The following is a 22,753-nucleotide window of genomic DNA, read 5'->3' on the forward strand; positions in this document are numbered from 1 at the left end:
AATGCATTACTGAATAGCAAAAAGTTGTGATTATGTAATAGTTAAATTATTAATTGTCAATAATCATATATTTACCTCAATATTAATTACAAACTAATGATTGTTTCATAATCTGTCAGAATCTAAATTTTCATAGTTGAAATCATGAGTCAGTTGAAGCTAGACCACCATGGAAAACCTGGAATCTCGCGAGCGCGGGATCATGGATGTGCACTGCTGAGGAGTCTCATAATAGGACGAAACGGCCGTCCAGTGCTTCCAGGTTTTCCATGGTGGTCTAGCTTCAACTGACTCATGATTTCAACTATGAAAATACTGAAATCTCCACAAAACTCCTTCTGCTCTAGAATCTAAATTATAGGATTCCCTTCATATTTTTCAAAGTCATTACAAGCAGTAAGGAAGCTGCAATTCATTTAATTCAAAAGCCTCCAAAACAGTTTAAAGACATTGGATATGAATTATATTTGTTATAAATCCCAATTTAGAAATTCATAGTTGGTCAGTCTATGAAATGGTTAAACTAGTTAATTTTAATCTTAATGAATTTTATAAATAAAATTTATCTATCAAAAAACATAATAAACCAGTTGTATCATTGAAGAGCAATGAAAGATAATTTGGTGATAAAGAAGCAAAGAAAATTTTCTTTATTGACTTTCCTTTTCATAATTCCAATATAATTAATATCTTTATAATATTCTTTATAATTATTACTACCATTGAAGTGACTACTTCTTTAAATGTTGCTTTCATCTTGTTGTGCTAATGAGTTATGGAAAATTGGACTGATACATATATATGTCTGGTCCTACATTGTGGCTGACTGACTGATGGACAATTATTAAATATTTTAGTAGTTGAAATCATGAATCAATTGAAGATAGACCACCATGGAAAACTTGGAAGCACTGGATGACTGTTTTGTCCTATTGTGGGACTCCTCAGCAGTGCGCATCCACGATCCCCCCTCGAGAGATTCGAACCCAGAACCTATCAGTCTCGCTCGCGAGTGCTGAACCCCTAGACCACTGAGCCGGCTTACAACGGTGTTAATGCATAACTTCAACCAATCCACGAAATCAAGCAACCATCCACCAATATCGTCGGTGAGTTACTATCTCACAACAGACCTGGTTGAAATAATGAATAAGATTTGTAGCCCAGATTAATCAAAATTATAATTGAATGAGCTAATGTTCTAATAATTTTATTTATTTATGAAACAAAAATAACAACAATAACAAGAAAAACAAAAAATAAACGATAAATAAGTTCAATTATCATTTAGATCATCTATGACTGAACTGAATAACTTAATTTTTGTTTAATATATATAAATTGGAAGAATTTTAAAACAAAGTTAATTTGTATGAGCGTATCTTTGTTAATGTTCAATTGTTTATTTGTCATTTATTTTAAGCTAAATATCATAAATAAGATATCGTTATTAATTAAATTATCAACTAAAATACTCTCCTCTTTGATTCCTTTCAAGAGAATAAAATAAATTAATATTTCAGCAAACAAACAATATCTTCAGACCAATCTTCAATGTAAACATTGTTCATTATTACTAAAACAAGAACAATAATTACTGATAAATGGACATAGAAACATTGAATATAGTTAATTATTGATTAAGCAACGGTCATATATCTATATATATACCCTCTTATTGCCTTTTCTTATGTATTTTATAGATGGCTTTAAAATGCTCAGATATAAGTAATCCCTGTCGAATTTGGCCAATATGTAAAGAATGGGCAATACGTGTTTGTTGTGAATTATTTTGTCAGGGTGATAGAGAACGTTTTCAATGGTCATTACAACCTATACCAACAATGGATCGCACAAAATTTACTTTAGCGAGAATACAAAATGGTTAGTATACATCTTCTTTTCATTCGCATATGTTATGTTTTCTTCTTTCGTCATTAAATAACCATATTATTTACAATGTGGACTAGTAATACATCACATTAACTAATAAAATATAACAATTGCTATTGGAGTACAAGATATACCTGATCTTGGATTCATACTAATAACGGCATGAGAAAAAGCGCGTCTATGAAAGGGCCAAATGTTAAAAGAGCGCCATTACATAAGGACACATATTTATAAGGGTGACTATCAAAAAAGTGTAATTAATAAAGGTGAACATCAAAAGGGAGAATATTATTTTCAATGGTATGAAATCTGTTCGATATACCCTCTGTTCCTATATCTGTGTAATAAATAAAAAACAAACGTAATTTTTAAAATGTTTGATGAAGAGTCTACTTTCAACAAATAATGTAATTTTTCGAACTTGTTGACAATTTGTTATTCACTACTATAAGTTCTGTGCACCAAATCGAACTACATGAATTCCGATCCCATTCCAACGAAGTGTAAGAAATATAACTAAGGATGTAACTTTTCGACTTTGTAAGCAACTGTTTCATTTTGAACCTATATATATACATAAATGTATCATATTCTTACTACAAATATTTAAATGTAATTACGTCTATTGCGGTTACATTTTCGGTTACCTGAAATGATCTAACAATCTAACACATACAAACACACCTTTGGGTAGATTATCCTCTAGCTGTTCAATTTAGATGTACAAGATAGCATGACTAAGGTAATAAACAAATAACAAATTGTCAACAAGTTCGAAAAATTACATTATTTGTTGAAAGTAGACTCTTCATCAAACATTTTAAAAATTACGTTTGTTTTTTATTTATTACACAGATATAGGAACAGAGGGTATATCGAACAGATTTCATACCATTGAAAATAATATTCTCCCTTTTGATGTTCACCTTTGCTAACGTAGACCTTTTTGATGATCGCCCCGTAATAACGTGTCCCCTTTATAACTGTGCCCTCTTTTTCATTCACCCATTTGCTCACGACTTTTGTAATGGATCTCTGTGTAAGCAGAGCTGAATTTATGTTAGGCACGAAGGTGAACACATATAATTCGATTTGATGTGATAGACATAAGTGAATAATCATTATTGGATTATCTCAATCTTAAATCGGCTGATGATGGTTAATTTATTAACAGATAATTACAGTCGTTACATTCAAGTTCAGCCAACAAATCTATTAAAATTTAGCTCAATAACCTCATTAACTCCCCTCATATCACAATATCTTTCAATAATTATTTCAGAAAAAAATTTCTAATTACTAAATTATAACTTCAACTCACTATATGCACACTTTGTACAAGTTTTTATTTCAACACAATAAATTAACCATGATTATCATTGCTATTTTTCAGGTGTGATATTTTGTGTTGTTTTTTCAGTATTTTTTTCTTTCTGATATTCATTAAAGTAAAATTTGTTAAAATATTCACTGAGTATTGTTTGTTTGAATATTTCCATTGCACAAGCAAGTGGCTATCAGGACTCAATAGCTAAGTGGATAACGATTCCTCTGCTAGCCACTATCCATCTTTGTTTGTTAAAATGTATTATTATTTTTTAAAATCCATATTATTCTCTGACAAACTTGAACGACACCTGCTAGTTGTAATGTAATTAACAGTAAAAAGCAATGAAATAACAGTGAAACGACAGCTTTGCTTTAAATAATAAATCCTTTCATCTCAAATTACCTGTTTTAGTAAAGGAAACAGGTCAAGTTTACATACATACATACATAAGTACATATTAGGAGTTGAATTAGTGTTTTAAGGGAGGTTTCTAGCCTCATAGAGTTTTCGTCCCCAACTGACATCAGTTATGATGTAAAAAAGTTAGGGTTAGGTATCATGAGTTCAACTGAAGTTTTGAATTAGGTTTACAAAATAGGGTCAGGGTTTTCAATACGAACTGACATTAGCTCTAATGCAATTACCAGTCGCCTTCCTGTTTACAAACTTGAGAAACTTAGGGTTGAGATTTAAAACAAAACTAAAAAGAAGGAAGAATATTATCTGGCTTCAATAAACAATCTTGATTACGTAATGAATGACATCAAGTATGTTAACATACATTATGCCTTAGGAGCAGGTATGCTACGTAATTAGCTCTAGAACTATTTAAACTTCACTTTTTGGTAGTATAGTAGATATTTTTTATCAATTGTAAACATTTTAAGAGTCAAATATTGTGAATTTTCACTTGATCAATATGAACCTACACGTTACCTATCACTGCATTATAAATTTTGAACAAAATACATAAAGCATCATTTGAATTCCCACTAATTAACTCAAACCCGTTTGTATATTATACTTTTACTAGACACTATTCATAGTATGAGTAAATAATGTTGTGTTGTATTAACTTAGTACACTGAATTATGACTCAAACATTTTTAGTGTGGGAAACGCCTATATGACGAATTCATGCATTATATTCTATTCTCATCTACACCCATATTGGTCATTCACATAAAAAGACAGTGAGTTTTTACACATGTATGAGTAAGGGAAATTAATGTAAGCCTTAAATATAAAATGCATTTCTAATTTAAATAAGCATTCACTTACTTTTTAAAACAAGATCATATTAACAATTGTTTGAAATCATTTAAACGAAAGCATTTGTATTTATGGTTTGTATAATCCATTGAATTTGTTCAATTAAATCTTATAAGATGATATACGAAAACAAAATAGATTAATGTGCCATTTTTAAAAAATGGAAATAAACAATAGAAGTTGCCATGACAAATCACAATACAATGTTGATTGGATGAATAAGTCAATAAGTGAAGTGATCAAACCAGTTTTCAATACTCAACTATGATTAGATTTTATTTCAAAAAGATACAGAGAAACTTTTTTTTGACTAATTTAATATTTAAATGTCTTATAAATTGTTTGTACTATAGTACCTCACCTGTACTTGAGTCTGTATACGCTCAAGTACGTTAAGTACTTCAATTAACTTAGTTGACTAAATCGTTTGATGACTCATTTCATTTCCTATATATGTTTGTCTCTCAAATCCTGTTGATTCATTTACTCAGTAGTGTTCATTGTCATTCATCATTATTCTCATTTTTGTTCATAATCTCTTTGTATCCTTGTGGTTTCACGATCTACACTGTACAATAATAAACAGTAGTCAACACTTCGTACTGTCTTTTAAGATGTATGCATTGTTGGAAGTTATCTAATAACGGTTATCAGTTTGAGTAATATAGGAATCAGGAATTAGGAATTTTCCCTAAAGTATTCCAATACAGTACAGATAGGTTAATTATAATTAATAGATTGTCGCTAACAATGGAATCCAGGAGAATTATTTCGTTCTCTTTGTAACTTACTGGCAGGATATACCTGTGTTGATGTTTACATTAGACCTCAAACCATTAATCTTTCAATTCAAACTTATTCAGAGAGTATGATACTTACATGATTGATTATTAAGTGTCTGAGTTTCTATTATTAACCACAACCAATTAATTTTATCTCAACATGTAACATAATGACTAATATCAAAGGAATGGGGACTGTATTCAAATATACTGATAAAGACTGATTTTATTATTTCAGTCAAAGATATCAACAACGAGATCAATAAAATCCTTACCAATAATAAAATAAACATATAATTATGACAAGACAATGCACAAAATATTAATCGAGAACATATATAGACGACAGTACTAAAAATCTTGAAAAAACAATCAATGTTTTCTTTATATATATAAATATATATATCAAAGAAAGAACGAAGTTCATGCTTCATTCAAAACCTAGACGACATGAAAACGATTGTCACATCCCACTGCGTTTACCAACTTAAGTGTGTGTGTGGTCACATATACATAGGGAGGAGCAATCATGATCTGAAAATTAGGGTGTGTGAACATGTACCAAAATGGTTGCAGAACACAAATATTATCAAATGACCCGATAAGAGTAATGGATAAACATCCATCATCCTCTATTGCCAAACATATAATCGAAACAGGCCATAAGATTTATCTAAACTCGGTTTTTGTGGTGTTGTATGAAAGTGTAAAAAGGCGTATACTAAGTTTATTTAGTATTGTCTGTTTGAATCTTCCCATTGATGTTTAGGACTGCAAGTTATCCACTCACCTACTGATTTCCCACAGCCACTCACTTGTGCAAACTGGTCATGTTCAAATTCAATCAGCATTGTGTACTTGCATGTTCTCATTGATGTTGAGCACTGCAATTGATCAGTCTGTTATTGATATATGTGCATAGTGTGCGTATTGCCTCGATGAGGCTTCAATTCACAAACAATAAAAGGAGAGATGCATAGTTGTGTTCAGCGGAATCCAGGACGCGCGTTTCGTCCTATTTGGGATTCGTCAGCCGGGTGTACCTGCTTCTGAGAGTTGATGTTCACTGTGGTACTCGGACCCAGTACCTTTTCGTATACTAAGGTTTATTGAAGCCTTAGCCAAATGAAAATTCAAACCCCCCTTTGTGTATTCAAAAACAGTTTGTTCCCACCTTTAACCTACCCTGGTAATATTAGCTTATTATCCAGAGTGTTCAGGTTTCAAATTGTTTTCACATTATTTTTATTATTATTATTATTCTTGTCTATTCTTACCCCCATTTCCAGTCTAGTTGACCTTTTTATTTTTTATATATAAATGTTCTTAACAAGTATATGTGTAGTTAGATTGTTCAAAATGTATTGCGCTAATGTATCACATAGTTCTGATAATCTTCGTCTTCTTATTACACTATCGAAATTCTTTATATCTGTGTATCACATCAGCAGTATTTCAGTCAACTAATTTTAAAGGTTGTTTTTTCCCTCCACATCTCCTGAACTGAATTAATGAAGTATAAAACTTTATAATATAATTATACATCCTAGTAATATTCAACTTTAGATTATTGTTCAGAACACACATGTGTCTTGTTAAAAATTGTGAAAATTAGAACAACATATGTAAGCAAACAATTGTTTACAATTGGATTGTCATCAGGTTATACTCTAATAAAAAAACTGTCAGAATGCAGGTATCATTACCAAGTTTTGATTCGATAATTTTGAATAGGTTGAGCTCTGGGTAGATTGTTATAAATAAATTAATATATTTGGTTATTTATTCTCTGAAGAAGTGGCTTACACTGAGTCACGAAACGTCAGAAAATCTAATTTTTCTATTCATTGGGATATTACTAATATATTAATTTATTTAAAACTGATAGAATAATTCATTTAGTATTGTTTGTTTGAATCTTCCTATTGATGTTTTAGGACTGCAACTGGTCAGAATAATTGGAACTTTATAATAGACAATTATTCACAGATCTATTTAGCTTTAATATCTTATTATTGGATTTTGCTAACATTAAGTGATTTACATTTGTCATATAGTGAATTATATGACAATAATTTCTGTTAAATTTAATGAGTGGGTTTATTTTTTGGGGGTTATTTATAGGCTTTCATTAGTAATAATATGAACAGCTTTCAATAATATTGTAGTGAACAAGAACACGAGTGAGGACAACCGAGTGTATTTAAACACAAATTAAAAACTATTTCATTAAATTCTGATAACCAAACAGTAAACAATTAATTTGCAAAATAACAATCAATTGTCTCAATCGTAACTGTTTCTTCTGCAAATATCAGTCCGTCTTCTCTGATTGCATTGTTCAAGCATTTTCATAGCGATTGCGTTTCATTCCTTTTCTTTCCTTATCGATCTTCTGCCAAAATGCATTCTATGTCTGACCATCACCACATACTACTTATGTGGATATTAGTAGCCCACACCACAATGTTACCTACATGTGCTTATATTCAACATAAATTTATCCAGTTTGTGTTAGGTGGTTATTAGTTAATTTGATAACTTAAAAATACGAATTGATTGAATAAAGATTAAATTGAAATACAGTACCAATTCATGAACTTGGTAATTGATATTTTGGCTTTGTATTTAAAACAGGAAATATCATGTATATGGTAATATGTGATATAAGGTCGAAATCGTCTGCTGTAATATACAGTGACATCTATTCATTTTGTATTGTTTGTTTGGATCTTCCGATTGATGTTTAGGACTGAATTTGATCAGTCTCCTACTGGTATATGCGTATCCTGTGAAGATTGCCTCGATATTGCCTTAAGATTCGAACAAACAACACAAGATAAATTTACGTTTCACCCTGTTGCACAAGTCGATAACGCGATAGCGTTTGAAGTGAACGGTACTGGGTCTGAGTCTCTGAGTAAAAATCAACTCTGAGATTCAGTTACATCAAGCTGACGAGTCCCAAATGGTACGAAACTCTCGTCCTAGATTCAACTGCTAGCCATTACATTTATTGTTCATTATTATTTGAGTAACTATCTCAAAGTCATTCCATACATGTCAAACACTGTCCTAATTGTTCCTCCTTTTGAAATAATTCCAATTAAGTTCTTCTACTTGTTTGACTTTTTGCTTCTTGGTTATTTCCTTTTATCCTTATAGTTATGTGAAGTACTTGTGTCGACTTGAAACAATACATTAATTTTGTATAGTTTTCAACTTCATATCTATGAATTACTACTTAAATGATTTGTAATAATATTGCATTTGTAATAAAAATATGTTCCTAATAATATTGTTTAATTATTTTTTTTACCACTCTCTTTAACTCTCACTTCCTCACTCTCTTTTTCTCTCTTAACAAAATTCACAGGATTTATTAGAGATATGGTGAAACCATTATTAACTGGATGGCATGAATTTCTTCAAAATAATCTTACATTGAAAATTTTACAAAATTTAGATGAAAATTTAAAAAATTGGTTAACTGATTTATCTTTATCGTCGTCGTCGTCAACATCATCTTCATCAGGCATGACAAATTATGTTAATCGTCATAATTCATTAGATAGTCAACTGTTATCAACATTACCACTTAGTAATAATAATAATAATCAATCTATTTCATCAAATCAAATTAAACCAAAAACTATTAAATCAGAGGTTAGTTGAATAAACGTTTATGATGAATAGTTATAATGAATTCATATTTATATTATGTCTAACTTGTTATTAAATAAAGGGGGGATGTTTCTTTTTGTTAGTTGATAGTTTCCTATGATTTGAATGTCAAGATTATATATCATTTGTTTATTATTGTTTGAACATATAAATATTGGTACAAAGGGGCACCAGATATATATGCGCCACACAAAAGTTGTCATTTCATTTAATTGCGTGAGGGCTATGACACTGTCCGACTGCCCAGGCTGAAGCAGGTTGTTTTTTTAGGGGTCCACACCCGATCCACAAGGCAGTGGAGCATCGTGAATAGATACAGTTTCATGGTAGTCGGTGACCAAGGATTTGTCCATACGCCATTTGTCGCCTTATGATACCAGAGCCCATGTGCACCATTGGTTTGGAGTCAGGGTTTTCCAACTCCCCTAGGTGGACTTTCCGTGTCCACCAACCCGGTTAAAGTGCCGGCATTCGCTTTTCGTTCTCTCAATTTTGTAAACAACAGTCATGCCACGAGAAGGCAGTGAATAGGACTTCCCTGTCAGAGGCTGTATACGCATGGCTGTGTGAGAGCATTTCGAGAGAAGGCGGGCCCTCCACACTCTCGGCCGTACCAGGGCATTTGGGGGCCAAGAATATATATATACTTCAATGATTATTTTCGTTCTTGAATATTTCCAAGGAACTGTCGTCTTGAATTTTTTTTTTAATTTTTCAACACATTTTAGTGTTAATTATATTTGGAGATTGTTTGAAACCGTTGAAATATTGATTACCAATAATCAGATAAAGACGATAAAAAATTATTATGAGATAGTTAAGGGAATAGGAAAAGTTTTTGTTACTTGACTTCTAGTCATAAGTTTTGTATATTTGTAAACTAGAAATACAATTTATCTACTCAAATATGGAATTACTTGAAAAAGAGGTAAAAATAAGCAAATGTGTGTTTGAAAGTCGGGTAATTTAATCATTAAATTCAACGTTCCATATAGCTTATATTTATTACTTGAAGCTCTGAAAGTACTTCTGTGGAATTAGACATTAGTATTCCATTTTATGGACATTGATTTTGTCATCTGATTTGTTTTGTTTGTATCTAATTAAGCTGACAGATAAATTCTATTGCACGTACATGTTTGTGGTTATGAAGTTAGATACCTTGTAAAATAAAACGATAATCTAACTGCTTGTTATCTACAGCTTCATAAAATTATCATAATTGAAATATCTGCTCGATGTAATTTAGGTGGATTCTTTTATAAACTCATTTAATTCGAAAATATATTTCATGACGAACTAAAGAATTACCATAAACTATGCAAAACATTCAACTATGACCTATAAAGATAGTGAAATCGTGCATATTAAGCGTCAACAGTGAAAATGATTGATGATTCTACTATGCCATAAACTAGTTGAACTTAGATTATAAAACAGTGGATATCAATCTCATGATGTATGTGTATCACATCTTCTTCAGTCCATGAAATTACTATACAGATTTCCTTGTGATATCGTTAATGTGCTCTGATGAGTATTTTCAAGGTGTAAGAAGATATTTATCTAATGGTATTTGGCATTCAGTAATTGTCCGACTGATTTCAGTTCATTTTGAAAATTGACTGGATATCCAACATAATTCATAAAATTCATTGTTTTCTGGTTACTGTTTATTTATTGATTTAAACACGTAATCATTCTTATAAGGAGGCACTAAATAGATATGCGCCACATAAATCATTCGACTTGTATGAGAGCTGGAATATTGCCCGGACGCTCAAACCGAAGCAGGTTACTGTTACAATATTTCAATCAAATAATCATTTGTACTTGGTAGATATGTAATAGAAAATATGAAAAATATTATCTGTAACAAATAAACTGTTTATATTAGTTCAATTAAATGATTAAAAATCTTTGATAATCAAAATTATTGAATACCAAAAATGATTTCATAAGATTCAATTAATGTAAGTGTTATGTAATCATTAATTTTATCAAAACTAGTAGTTAATTGACATTGTAACAGTTCAGTTATTGATTGAGATTATGAAGGAATCAATGTTAGACTGTCATCGAAAATCTGGAAGTATTGGATAGCCATTTCAAAACTCTACAATCTACACAACCTTATACTATAATTTCAGTTATTATTTAAGATTATATTGATGTTTTGAATTATTAACAATGCTAATAGGTGTCTATTGTACATATGGACGTTAAAAGGTCTGTTATAAGAGTAACTTACTTACTTTCGTTTTTTCTAGTGAAAATTTCAATCATCTTATAAATTTTGGTGGTTTGAATGTCGAAAAAAATGTATTTGAACTTGAAAGTTTAATTAAAACTGCGTCTCTATCAATCTTAGATTATTTCTTTCAAATTTATTTTTAAGCAGTGATAAATTTAATGAAAATGTTTGACATAATGTAATTGATGTAGCCTGTGAAATTCATTTAAACAAAAGAAAAAAACTGAATAAAACACTACATCAACATCGTTAGATGCCGCCTCAATGGTCTAGAGGTTAAGCGTTCTCGCGCGAGACCAAAGGTTCTGGGTTCGAGTCACGTATTCGTGATCGTGGATGTACATTGTTGAGGAGTCCCATACTAAAAAAACGGCCGTCTGGTGCTTCCAGGTTTTCGATGGTGGTCTAGCATAGATCTGTTGTGACTTCATAAAAATTAGGTCGTATGCTAATTTGTCATTGATTTTATGTCCGGCTTTTTATCACGTGAGTTATCCACCAATCGAAATACGACTTTTCCGATCTTAACACTGTGACAAATCAATGACGTTCCACCAGTATGAGTAGTCTAGTATTTTTATTGGTCCCTTGTTCGCCTAGCCCTTTCAATTTAGTTCAGAACACCAATTACAGCTTCTGCTATGCGAATCATTTATTTCAAGCATACTCGTTTCATATATCAGACAGTTAGACCGCATCCCACCATAAAATAGAAAATAATATTTGTACAAGATCAGGCCAAATGTGGTTGTGAACGTGGGAGACAGTAATCAATAAACTGAATATAATTTAGGGACAGTAATTCGTATAATAATAATCCATGGTTCAAAATGAAGCTTATGATAAGATGAATACAGATATACTTAATCTAATCACTCAATAGTTAAACAATAAGAATATATATGGGATAATCGTCCATTAATAGATCCCGGAAGTTACCCGTACTCATGTCTTCGCTAAGATATAACAAAATCGACTCATGAATTCAACTATTACAAAAATATCCTGATTCAATAAATTTCATTTTTAATTTTTTTTTTATTTTTTACTTTAGATATCGAATCAAAAAAGTAAAATTGAATTACAAAAACCATTTATAGGATCCATTCATTTAACTCATTCACCAATTCAAGAAATTGAAACAATGAATGCATCTGAATCATTGGATTCTACTACTACTAATAATAATAATTTACATTCAGGTAAATTACATCAAACAATATTTATTACAACACGTGTTATACGTCGACATTCATTACCGGAAACTCAATTAGCTATTAGAAAAACATTTAATTTTTCATTATCAAATAAATCAAGTACTGTTGTTCTATTAAAAAATGATACACAAAATATATTATCATTACATTCAAGAAATAATAATAATTTACCAGTCGGTAAGATTAAATGTCAATCATCTACCTTCAAATCACCATCATCATCACTATCACCATCGTCTACATGTACAGTATCTGCAAATCTATTACAAATGTTATATGAAGAATTAAAACATAATAATAAATCAAATTATGTATTATCTAAAATTGATATAAAATCAATTCCAAATACAAATTGTTATAAAGATAATAAATTATTAGAACAAAAAGTATTAGATTTAAATTATGATCGTACATTATTACGATTTTCTGCACTTGCTCATCGTCGTAGTAGTGCACCAATTACAGAACATTAAAATGTATACATAAACATATAGTTTAAATGGGAAATTGCTATTCTTTCTTCTTTTTTTTTAAATGTATTGTTTATTATTTACTATATATTCACAATGGATTTAGATTGAATGACTCAATCTTCACTCAGTATCATTTATTGTCAATAATATGAATAAGAACGATACTACTACTACTACTACTACTACTACTACTACTACTACTGATTTTGTTAGCGCTGTTAGCATTCAGTCAATCATGTACTTCATCTGTACATAAACTAAAAAGAAATATTTATATAATCTTAAAACATTGTCAACGTGAAGGTGAAGTTATGACTTTATAGTTATAGCAATCAGTTTAACAACTAAACGAATCGTTGATTTTAATTCCAATTCACCTATTACGAATTAATAAGTCAGGATGGTACCATTGAAGATCTACAAATACTCACACATACATATAAACAAAACTGAGTTTAGATCATATATGAATTTTATAAATCTTTTGTACTGGTTAAGATGATGTTCTACATTCACCGTAGTCAGTAGCTTAAGTAGGAAGGAATGAGAAAAACACATTTTAATGTATTTATCTCCATGTCAGTTTATATGAGTGTACATGCTAACTCAATAAATGTTTTGTTTTCTTAAAAACAAACATTATTAATTACAATTATTCAAACCTTTTTTTTTTGAAATTTTGTGTATCTGTGCTTGTATGCATGTGTTAGTGTTGATTGCCTGTAACGAAATCCCCCACCCCTTCCAAATAATAACACCTAAAACAACAAAGAATTTTGCTCAATTTTTTTTTCAAAACATCTATATTTTAAAATATTATTTACAAAAAAAATTTCACAAATACTCTTCAATTCATCTGGACAACGTGATATTATATATGATGACATGGAGATAAACGAACTTGTTTTACACATAAAATCTTTAGTAAAATGCCTAAAGTACATTTCTATTCAGGAAAACATATTTTTTTCTTTTTCAAGTGATTAGGAGATATATTTATTTATTTATTTATTTATTTGTATATGTATGTGCGTTCGTTTAAAGACACATGCATACATACATACATACGTATACACACACACACATACGGATGATCGGTTGCATATACATACCTGCAAACATATGCTTAACTATAAAAAAAGGAAACCATATTAATGTAACTTCACAATAGGCTTTCAAAAAAAATCTTATTTATCCCCAAGCTTATGATAAAAAAAATAACACCTTGTTACATAATCTTCCCTATTTGAAATGATCACAATAAATATGAATAGTTGTAATTTCAATAAAATGAATTAATGTAGAGTAATGTAACCTGTATCATTTTACTCTTTGTGAGTACATTGGATGTTTCTTATCCAATTATTATTATCATTATTATTATGTTGATTTATGTTTTACACAAGATTTTTGTTTGTTTGCTTTTTGTTTGTTTTTCTTTTTTTGTCTCCTTTTTATCACGGATGTTTTCATCACCTTTTTTTTTCTTTCTTAGTTTTACAATTCCTAACTCTTTATTCTTTTAATTTTATCACAATCAGGTTTGTTTTTACTTTTGTTCCTGTAATTTAAGCTGAAATATTAAATAATAATAATAATACAACTGTTTATTTAATATTGACAAGTTAACATAATACAATACAATACTATTTTACTGTTTTATGCATCTATACATATACACGTATACTATGATAATAATAATAAATTATTTTTAAATTCATAAAAAAGGATATTTGTTTTATAATAGAAATTAAAGGGTATTCGAATATGATTTCAGTCAGTAGCTGAGTGGATAACGTGATGGCGTTTGAAGCGTAAGGTATTGGATTTGAGTCCCAGAGTGAATATCAATTCTGAGATGCAGGTACATCCAGCTGACAAGTCCCAAATAGGACAAGATGTGCATCCTGGATTTTACTGCTAGCCACTTCCCATCTTTTCTTACAACTTTCTTATTGTTAAAGTCATTTTCGTTTTTTTAATGGTGTAATAATATAAGTAAAAGACTGTTATGACTACGTCGACAATTGTTCTATCTGATCATTGTTAATTGTTATGTCGGAATCGTTTATTACTTATACTTGTAAAATGAGAAACCACTGTAATTCCTATAACGTTAAGTAAGAACATCAAGACTGATACAACTGAAGATTTATTAACCTTAAAACATGAGGACTATGCTAGTCTAAAATACACTCGATATATATATATATATATTACTTACGCATGTTACTCCCAATGGAGGATAGGCCGCTGACCAGCATCCTCCAACACACTATATCCTGGGCCTTCTTTTCTAGTTCTATCCAACTTTTGTTCATTCTCCTCATGTCTGTCTCTGTTTCTCGGCGTATTGTGTTCGTTGGTCTTCCTCTTTTCCTTTGACATTTAGGATTCCATGTGAGGGCTTGCCTTGTGATGCAATTGGGTGATTTCCTCAGAGTGTGCTCTATCCACTTCCAGCGCCTCTTCCTGATTTCTTCTTCCTCTAGAATCTGATTTGTTGTCTCCCACAGTAACTTGTTGCTGATAGTATCTGGCCAACGGATCCGAAGTATATATATATATATATATATCGAGTGTAAACCTATTTTGATTAATAATTAGAATGAAATCACATACATATACAATAACCGGAGTTATAATAAATCAAGCTCTACATATCATATTGTGTATAGTCCATGTTAACTTAATGCCAGAATATCGTATATTATACCGAATAAAATATCCCATTGGAAAACAAAACCTAATGCTACATTGAGTAAGTAATGTTGAACAAAAATCACGATGAGTAAAAGAATCTAATGTTGCTTTTTTATCCCGTCATTATTAAAGACTAAGACAACAAATACGCAGATGTATTAATTGCTAGGTATATTTTCTACTCATAAATAGTATTATTTACACATATATTACCCACACAATACCATTTGAACCAGTAATCATCCATACAGGTAAAAAGAAAAATGTATTGAACATAAATTCGTAAAATAAATATTTGGTATATTATTTATTATTTGGACTACCACAGTCTATCAATTATCCAGTAATCGTCGATACCGTCAGATGTTGAATTTAGGACTTTAGATCTCGCGTTCGAATGCCTAATCTTTAAACCAGTGATTTAAATGTATAAATTCAATTGACCGACAGTACTGAGTTACTATATCTCATCTCTTGTGATGAATAACTGTCTGACATCTGAAATTATTGAGCTCTAATAGTTACAGCTTCTCACTAAAACTCTTAGAATTTTACTAGCTAACATATGAATATGATTTGTATATGAGATATGTGGACATTGTTGAATTGTTATAGTTTGATCCACTGATTGTACAGTGATGAAGATTATCATACTAGGATAAAATATCTGTCAATACTTCTTTTTTCTAAGTGGTTGTGTATAATCAGTCCTTAGTACAAATTATTATTTACTGTTTAAATTTATAAGAATTTTGTCAGTAAAACTGAGGATAGTGTGTTAGTAAATTATTCTAGAAGTTTTAATGTAATTGTTGTTGGTTGGGATTTGTGCAATCGTAAATAAAATCTATAGTTGATTAAACAATAAGCAATAAGGGACAATAAAATAAAGTGATCACTTTTTTAGTTAATTACTGAGAGGTTCCACCCAACCATATATATAATGCAGAATATCAAGACTTCCAGTGCATGTAGACATGTTTCTTACGATAATAAATGTTTTGTTGACGTGAGTAATTTCATATGAGGTAGAGAAGCCCGTATTATGTTTGGGTTCTCTCACCTTATCCTATAAGCAGTCAAATAACACCCATAAAAAATCAATAACATCAATCAAGTCCTCACCTGCTGCTTGGAAATATGAAGACAAATAAAATGAGAAATAATCATTTCTGACATGTTTAAAAGAATCCATTCATCATAGAACCTTTTCCCTCTAAAACTCAAATTCATCTTTATTTGTATCATATAATTTTTTCCATTCTTTTCATTTATATATCTCTACGCATTTCATCACTGAACAAATCATCATCCTTAAGATGGAATTGTAGTTTAGGAAACATTATTCTTAGCAATTAAAATTCATGAATAGTGATTCGTAGAACCAAAATATTTCTTAGGGTACAATCATCTCCAATTTTTATGAGTAAAAAAAAGAACCTCTATCACTTGAAAATTCCCAAACTTTAAAAATATTCACCAAATAGAGTTATATATATATACCTGTACGTGGAATCAGTATTGTTAGATGTTTCTTTTATATCATTATTAGAAAACATTTGAATATTACCATTATCAGTAATCATTCTCCAATGGCATTCGTGCATTGTCTCCAGATTTCATTAATATAATCATTTTATCGCAAATGTTTACAGAATAAATACGTTCTGGTTAGCATAGGAATCTGGAACTCATGTGTCGTTTTATTTGGGACTTGTCAGCTGGATGTACCGCTTTATTCAAATCCTTTCACATGATGATATAAATATCAAACCATATTGAACGAGTGAGCGCGTATTTGCACTCAATAGTTCAGAGGATAATGCATTGATTATTCAAAGTAGAAGATGTTAGTTTTAAGTCCAGATGTATATATCAACACAGGAATGCATTAGATCCAATTGGAGAGTCCCTAACAGGATAAGACGCAGCTACTGCTATTTGCTGTTAGTTACAATAAATTCATTCCACAAGTTAATTTTATTTCAAATCTCCTAAGAATACAAATCGAACTTTTTTTCTCTTCAAGTGGAATTCACCTAGTACGTTGTACGTAGGTAGATATTTCATGTTAAAAATATTGTAAACATTTTAATATTATATTTTGATTGTTTCTACTTTATTACATTGGTGTTATTTGTATCATTAAAAAAGAATTTTCATTCCCATTTTTACTGAAAACAATAACAAAATAAAATATCTTGTGATCTGAAAGACTTGTGATTTAGTCTCTTGTGCAAATTACATTTGACAAGAAGCTTTTTTTCCCATTCAAGTGTAAAAGTGAAAACTTTGTCTTTCTTTTATGAAAGTGTTGACGATATGTTCACCAGATTAGTTTCCTTCTATTAAGAATTTTTCTGATCATATTATTTTGTTATACAGTGTTTATTTTACAAGCAAGGGTGGATAATGCTAGAAGTGGAATCCAGGATGCACAGATTGTCCTATTTGGGACTCGTTAGTTGGATGTATCTGAATCTCAGAGTTGATGTTCACACTGGGACTCGAACCCAGTACCTTTCGCTTCAAACGCCATCACGTTATCCATTCAGCTACTGAGTCCTGATAGCCACTTGCTTGTGCAATGAGATAAAGTTTAAATTTACTTGATATTGTTTAATTATATCTTCGCTTTAATGTTTAGGGGTGCAGTTGATCAGTCTGTTATTGGCATATGTGCATCCTATGCGAACTGCCTCGATATTGCTTTAAGTCACTAGCCTTATAAGCAAAAGTGAATATTAGCTAGCAGTGGAATCCAGAACTCAAGTGGCTATCAGGACTAAGTAGCCAACTGGATAACGCAATGGTTTTTGAAGCAGATGATTCTGGGTTCGAATCCCAGAGTGAACATTAACTCTGAGATTCAGGTACATCCAGCTGATGAGTTCCAAATAAGACAAAACGTGCGTCCTGGATTCCACTTCTAGCCACTAATCACCCTTGCTTGTAATGCTTGCAAATTAAGACAATATTGAGGCAATCCATGCAGGACGCACATACGCCAATAAGAGACTGACCAACTGCAGTCCTAAACATCAATCGGGAGATTGAATTAAAAAATACCGAGTGAATTTACTGTTATTCCTTTATTTAAAAAGGAACTAATTTTAGCAATGTTATTGTTATTTTTTCAGAGACTCCGGAAAAAGAAAAAAGAGGTGACAATAGTCATACACTCTTCAATAGTTTCTGTTGTAAATAAAATACAATAATACACGACACATTTTTTTCCTTTCATAATAGTTATGTAATCCCTGCTGAAATCAGTTTTCGTATTTTGGTCAATTAAGGTGTTGTTATTATTATTATCATTATAATCAAAGTTGACTATTTTTTTTAGCAAATGGTAAACAAAAATAATAAAAAAATTAAGTTTTCAGAAAGAGAATTAGTTAACGAATATGTTTATTCTTTTATTTATCACAAATGAAATCGGTGAGAGAAATAGATTTCTTATTTTTATTCAAGAATGTTGAGAACTTATTTGTGATTCGAATAGTTTATAAATAGATTTATAAAATTTCTTTTAGGTTTTGTGATTTTCTTGTTAGCTGAAGAGTAAATCGTCAAGTGAAGTGTTTGGAAAAACTTAAATTTGTTTGTTGTAAGGTGGTTGGAACCAAGAGATATTGATCTCGAGCTAGTTGGGAACTGTCAGTTAGATGTATCTATAATATTGAAGAAAAATGATTGAGTCATAGCCTGAGTTGTCAAACGTCATAGTCAGAAACAGGAACCAACTAACACAAAATCTAGAATTACGGGTTATTGTAAATTTTTAAATTTACTGTTACTGATGAGTACCCGCCCTAACTTTCATTTGAATAGGCGGGTCCTACTGTTCATTAGTGAGTATATAATCAGTAATTCACTCGATGTTTTGTGATGATTTGTGTACATTTACACTTTTCACTATGAAAGAATTTCATATTTAGATTTTGATTAAATAATTCATCGATATTATCTTTGAAAGTCCTAGATCCAATGTCATGTAGATTCATTAGTCTGCGCTTTTTAAAATTTCACAACTAGAACTGAGAAACAAATTTTAGTTGACACCTAGTTTTCATTGTTCTCATATTAATTTAATTTTGTGATAATGCAAACTTTTGCTATTTCGTTCAAAATATCAATGATTGAACATTTGGATTATTGATTTGAAACCAATTTTATTTTAATAATTAATTATTTTTGTTATTTATTCCAATGATTCCGTTTCAAACTTTCGTCTTTATTATTGAAAATAATCTTTAGAGACTACTTATCGCCAACTTTCCCATCTATTTTAAGTTTTTCAGAGCTAGTAAATCTTGTCAACTTTTCATTTGCAATGCTGATGGATTTTTTTTATTTCCTAGGAGTCCCAAGATATTTCTGCAAGTATTTGGCAAACCCAGAAACTTAATTAGGCAAATACAGAATATATTTGTACAAAAACACTAATCTACTCATATATAAGCAATAGTAGTCTTAAAATACTTGTAAAGTGACTGTGAAATTATTTATTTTACAAGGGTTCGATTCAGTAGAAAAATTTACTATTCTGCCAGTGACTGTATATAATACGTTTCTTGATTAGAGTTTTATCTAAACATCAGTGATTTAGCTAACTAATTGTTCACACTACCAAATTTAGTTATTTCGCAAAATAACAAAACTATCATCGACCGCCAAATTATCTGATAAGTATTCTCTGGTTTTTAATAATCTCTCAGGTAATATTGATCTATGATGATAAAAGTACATATCAACATATTATTAATCTTTACAATTTTATTAAGTTAAATCATTTTATGATAATTACTTATAGAGGAGTAGTAGTTGATTCATTAATGAAAATACTGCAATGATTATAAATCTTTCTGGCTTTTAGATAATAGTTAAGTGGGGAAAAGTGAATAAATAATCGCGTGTAAGTTATCAATATAAGCATAAAATCTATATGAAAACTTTCAACATCCATAGAGAAAAGATACATCTTGATAATATGTCTTAATATCGTTGATGCTGACATTACTTACTTACTTACGCCTGTTACCCCTCGTCGAGGAGCATAGGCCGCACACCAGTTTTCTAAATCCAACCATGTCCCAAGCATTCCTTTCCAGTTCTTTCCAGTTAATATTCATCCTTTTCATATCTGCTTCTATTTCCCAGCGTGATGTGTTCTTTGGTCTTCCTCTTTTCTGCTTCCCTTCCGGATTCCAAGTTAGGGATTGTCTCGTGATGCAGTTTGGTGATTTTCTCAATGCCTGTCCCATCCACTTCCAACATCTTTTCCTAATTTCTTCTTCAGCTGGAAGCTGGTTTGTTCTCTCCCATAAAACGCTGTTGCTGATAGTATCCGGTCAGTGAATGCTGAGTATTTTGCGAAGACAACTGTTTATAAATACTTGTACATTTAAAATGTAAGTATTCATTAAAACATTAAAACTTTTAAAATCCTAGACAGTTTAAAATAGTAATTTTAAATAATGTACTGAATTATCTTTATAGTTTATAAATGTAGTCGTATAATGATAGTATTGTTCAGTAGTATATACCAAGTTTACTTTATTGTCTTATAACTTGTGGTGTCGGTTGATATGTTAAGCTCATTTACTTTATTTTAGCTTCTGGACAAGCCAATTCACCCATCCATTATAAGTTATGTTTTGACGTTGTTAATTATTCACCTACCAACTCTGACTGTTTTTATATGAGCCTATGTGTGTGTACACTTTCTATCTTATTCAGCAAATGTCTGTCATTTATTTTTATCTGACTATAAATATTGATTAACGCTTGATTAAAGTGAGTTGGCTTATCCGTCATCTCCAATGCGTGTCATTTATGCTTCGCTCGCTGATATTTGCTCATGTGCTTATAGCTTTCTGGCCTGTGCTATTTTACAATAAACTGTAGCTGCCGCTTCTTTTTGCCTTCTGATTTTATGCACCGTTAAGATTTGAGTTATAACGGTTATTGAGGTGAAAGATTAACGAAGGATTGCACTACAAACTAAATAAATATAAAACTAATGTATACAGTGTAGAATTGAACACATGAGAAATCGATTCATAGTCATATATTTGTAAGTATTCAGTCTTGGATCTATTCAGGGTAAACAATTTCAAAGTATTAAGTTTTCAGATTTTAATTCCGTTTGAATAAAAATTAATCATAAAAGCATTTTCTGATTGTTGTGTAATTATTTTAAAAAAATTATATAATTGAATTTTACACTATCCGCAAGAAATCCATTAACTTCTCTATGATCATCATTGTAATCAGAAATATTTATCTATTTGATTCCGATAAGTAACAATGCCCACTAAATAATATGTTAGCTATCTGTGTACATTTAAGAATCATTTCATATTGTCTCTTCATCAAACGTCATGATTGTAATCCAGTTTAATGTCATAAAATTGAGCAATAACAGTTCTGTTATGCTCTTAGATATCCAATACCATATAGGGGTAACTAAGGTTGTTCGACAAGTATGAACGATTGGTTAGAGATAGTTGAGTAGACAGCTTCATAATCGTAGTGAGTAGGATCGGAGCTTCTAATTATTTATCGTAAACGAAGAATGCTCAATAAGTGTAAGCCATAAGCTTGTGATGATTACATCTTTGCCTTTTGTTCACACAATACATTGGTAGTACTTAATGAGTGGTTTAATAAGGCCTTATGGTAGATCTGCTTCTCGACCTGTGTAGAGGTGATATATTTCAACTGTTCAGAGGACGTAAAAGTTGTACCAATATTTCTATGGTTGAACCTCTGATATGATTAATATCAGAACTTACATTATTATGGCTTTTTTATTCACAGGGTATCTTCTCAAAACTTTATTTACAACAGCTTAGAATCAGATGAGTGGTCAAAAATGCCTCTCTATTAATCTGATTCATAACTTATACGATACTGGACAAAAACCAAACCACAACACAACGTAATTTGAAAATTTTAATAAGTAGTATAAATCTGAGTAACTTACTAATATTTACCTGTTTGTCATTGTTAACCGGTCAAAGATATACCATTGTTGATGATTCAGAAGAAAGTATACAAGTATGACAATTTACAAAAAATTTATAATAACGGATCATCAAAAGGAATGGAATATAATTGATGAAAGAATAAATATCTAA

General features: G+C 30.5%; 1 protein-coding gene and 1 non-coding gene across 2 annotated transcripts; one reads left to right on the forward strand and one right to left on the reverse strand.

Moving 5' to 3' along the window:
• Positions 1–8,667: 8,667 nt before the first annotated feature.
• Smp_058480 (hypothetical protein) lies at positions 8,668–12,905 on the forward strand (the record flags this gene model as incomplete). Its single annotated transcript, XM_018790850.1, has 3 exons — positions 8,668–8,943; positions 12,270–12,609; positions 12,682–12,905. The coding sequence occupies 3 exons, from the start codon at positions 8,668–8,670 to the stop codon at positions 12,903–12,905; spliced, it is 840 nt and encodes a 279-aa protein (XP_018645868.1).
• Positions 12,906–18,100: 5,195 nt separating this feature from the next.
• Smp_tRNA_01382_Pseudo_TTG.1.1 lies at positions 18,101–18,173 on the reverse strand. Its single transcript has one exon. It is a non-coding gene (tRNA).
• Positions 18,174–22,753: the final 4,580 nt, after the last annotated feature.

The sequence above is a fragment of the Schistosoma mansoni genome (assembly GCF_000237925.1).
Source record: "Schistosoma mansoni, WGS project CABG00000000 data, supercontig 0013, strain Puerto Rico, whole genome shotgun sequence".
NCBI lineage: Eukaryota > Metazoa > Platyhelminthes > Trematoda > Strigeidida > Schistosomatidae > Schistosoma > Schistosoma mansoni.